This window comes from Danio rerio, chromosome 10, assembly GCF_052040795.2.
Source record: "Danio rerio strain M-AB ecotype USA chromosome 10, GRCz13ab, whole genome shotgun sequence".
NCBI classification, from domain to species: Eukaryota; Metazoa; Chordata; class Actinopteri; order Cypriniformes; family Danionidae; genus Danio; species Danio rerio.
In genome coordinates, this window is record NC_141030.1 from 32,780,001 (window position 1) to 32,780,960 (window position 960).

The 960-nt window shown below is 36.8% G+C and overlaps 1 protein-coding gene across 2 annotated transcripts in view; it reads right to left on the reverse strand.

The window, feature by feature from the left end:
• Positions 1-692, reverse strand: part of LOC147842115 (uncharacterized) — a 1,743-nt gene extending 1,051 nt beyond the window's left edge. Inside the window, exons 1-3 of one of the 2 annotated variants that reach the window (XM_087270920.1) lie at positions 301-692; positions 154-221; positions 1-45 (exon numbers count right to left, since the gene is read on the reverse strand). The exon at positions 1-45 is cut by the window's left edge and continues 138 nt beyond it. In XM_087270920.1, coding sequence (XP_087127046.1) covers positions 1-45; positions 154-221; positions 301-461 — 274 coding nt within the window. In that variant the 5' untranslated portion in view covers positions 462-692. The remainder of the gene's footprint in view (positions 46-153; positions 222-300) is intronic. The other variant, XM_087270921.1, reaches the window with a different exon arrangement.
• Positions 693-960: the final 268 nt, after the last annotated feature.

The following is a 960-nucleotide window of genomic DNA, read 5'->3' on the forward strand; positions in this document are numbered from 1 at the left end:
CAGGACCACCACCCGTTTTTTTTTGTTCACACCTTTTCCTAGTAGCTGATGGGAAAAAAAAAATAAAAACACCTCATTATTCACTTTATTTCTATGTGCAAATGATCACACACACAATAAAGAAACGTACTTTATTTTAACAAATGTATTTACCATTTTGTAGAATGTTCTTGTATTTTACCTTTACTTGCTCCCATGTTCTTATGGGTCCCGTGGTGGCTCTAATTAAATAAAACAGTCTAAATGTCTTTATCACAAATTATTGTAAGAGTATTAACCTCTAGCACATACATTACTTACGCATTCAATTTTTCTGCAACTTTTTCCCAGCCCTCTCTTCTGGTTTTCGCCGCTTTTGATGTATTTCCAGAGGTTTTTATTAAATGCTGAAATTCACCATAACCCTCAATGAGGAGCTCTTGCTCCGCTTGTGTGAAAAAAGTCGCACGCTCTTTTGCCATTCCTTAACGATGTTGTTAATCATTGTTTCTACCATCGATACATAGTGCCTTTTAAACCCGCGCATGAACGCGCAACAATCTCAGATCATTCAATCCAGCCATACTAATCAGAAACAACCGGTGTGTTCGAAGAACCTAATTAGCCAGATAATGATTAGCAGGATTATATCATCTTGGATGTGTATTTTGATCTCGGATGTAATTAGCGACGTACGAAGAACGGACCCCTGGTGGTTGTTTGCTGGTAAACATGACATATACATATGTTTTGTAACACTTTAAAATGCTGTGCCAGTGTTTTGAATGGCCAATCAGAACACTTGCATATGGTTTCTGTTGTGCTAGATTAGACCCTGCTCAAAAGAAGCTATGTTTCCCTCAAATGCCATTCATAAAAATTGTTCTCAGCTCCTATGAAAAAAGGGGTGTTTACTCCAGTAGTTCAATGTGGATAAAAATAGCTTGCATGAAAACATCATAGATTTATTTTAAGTACTCT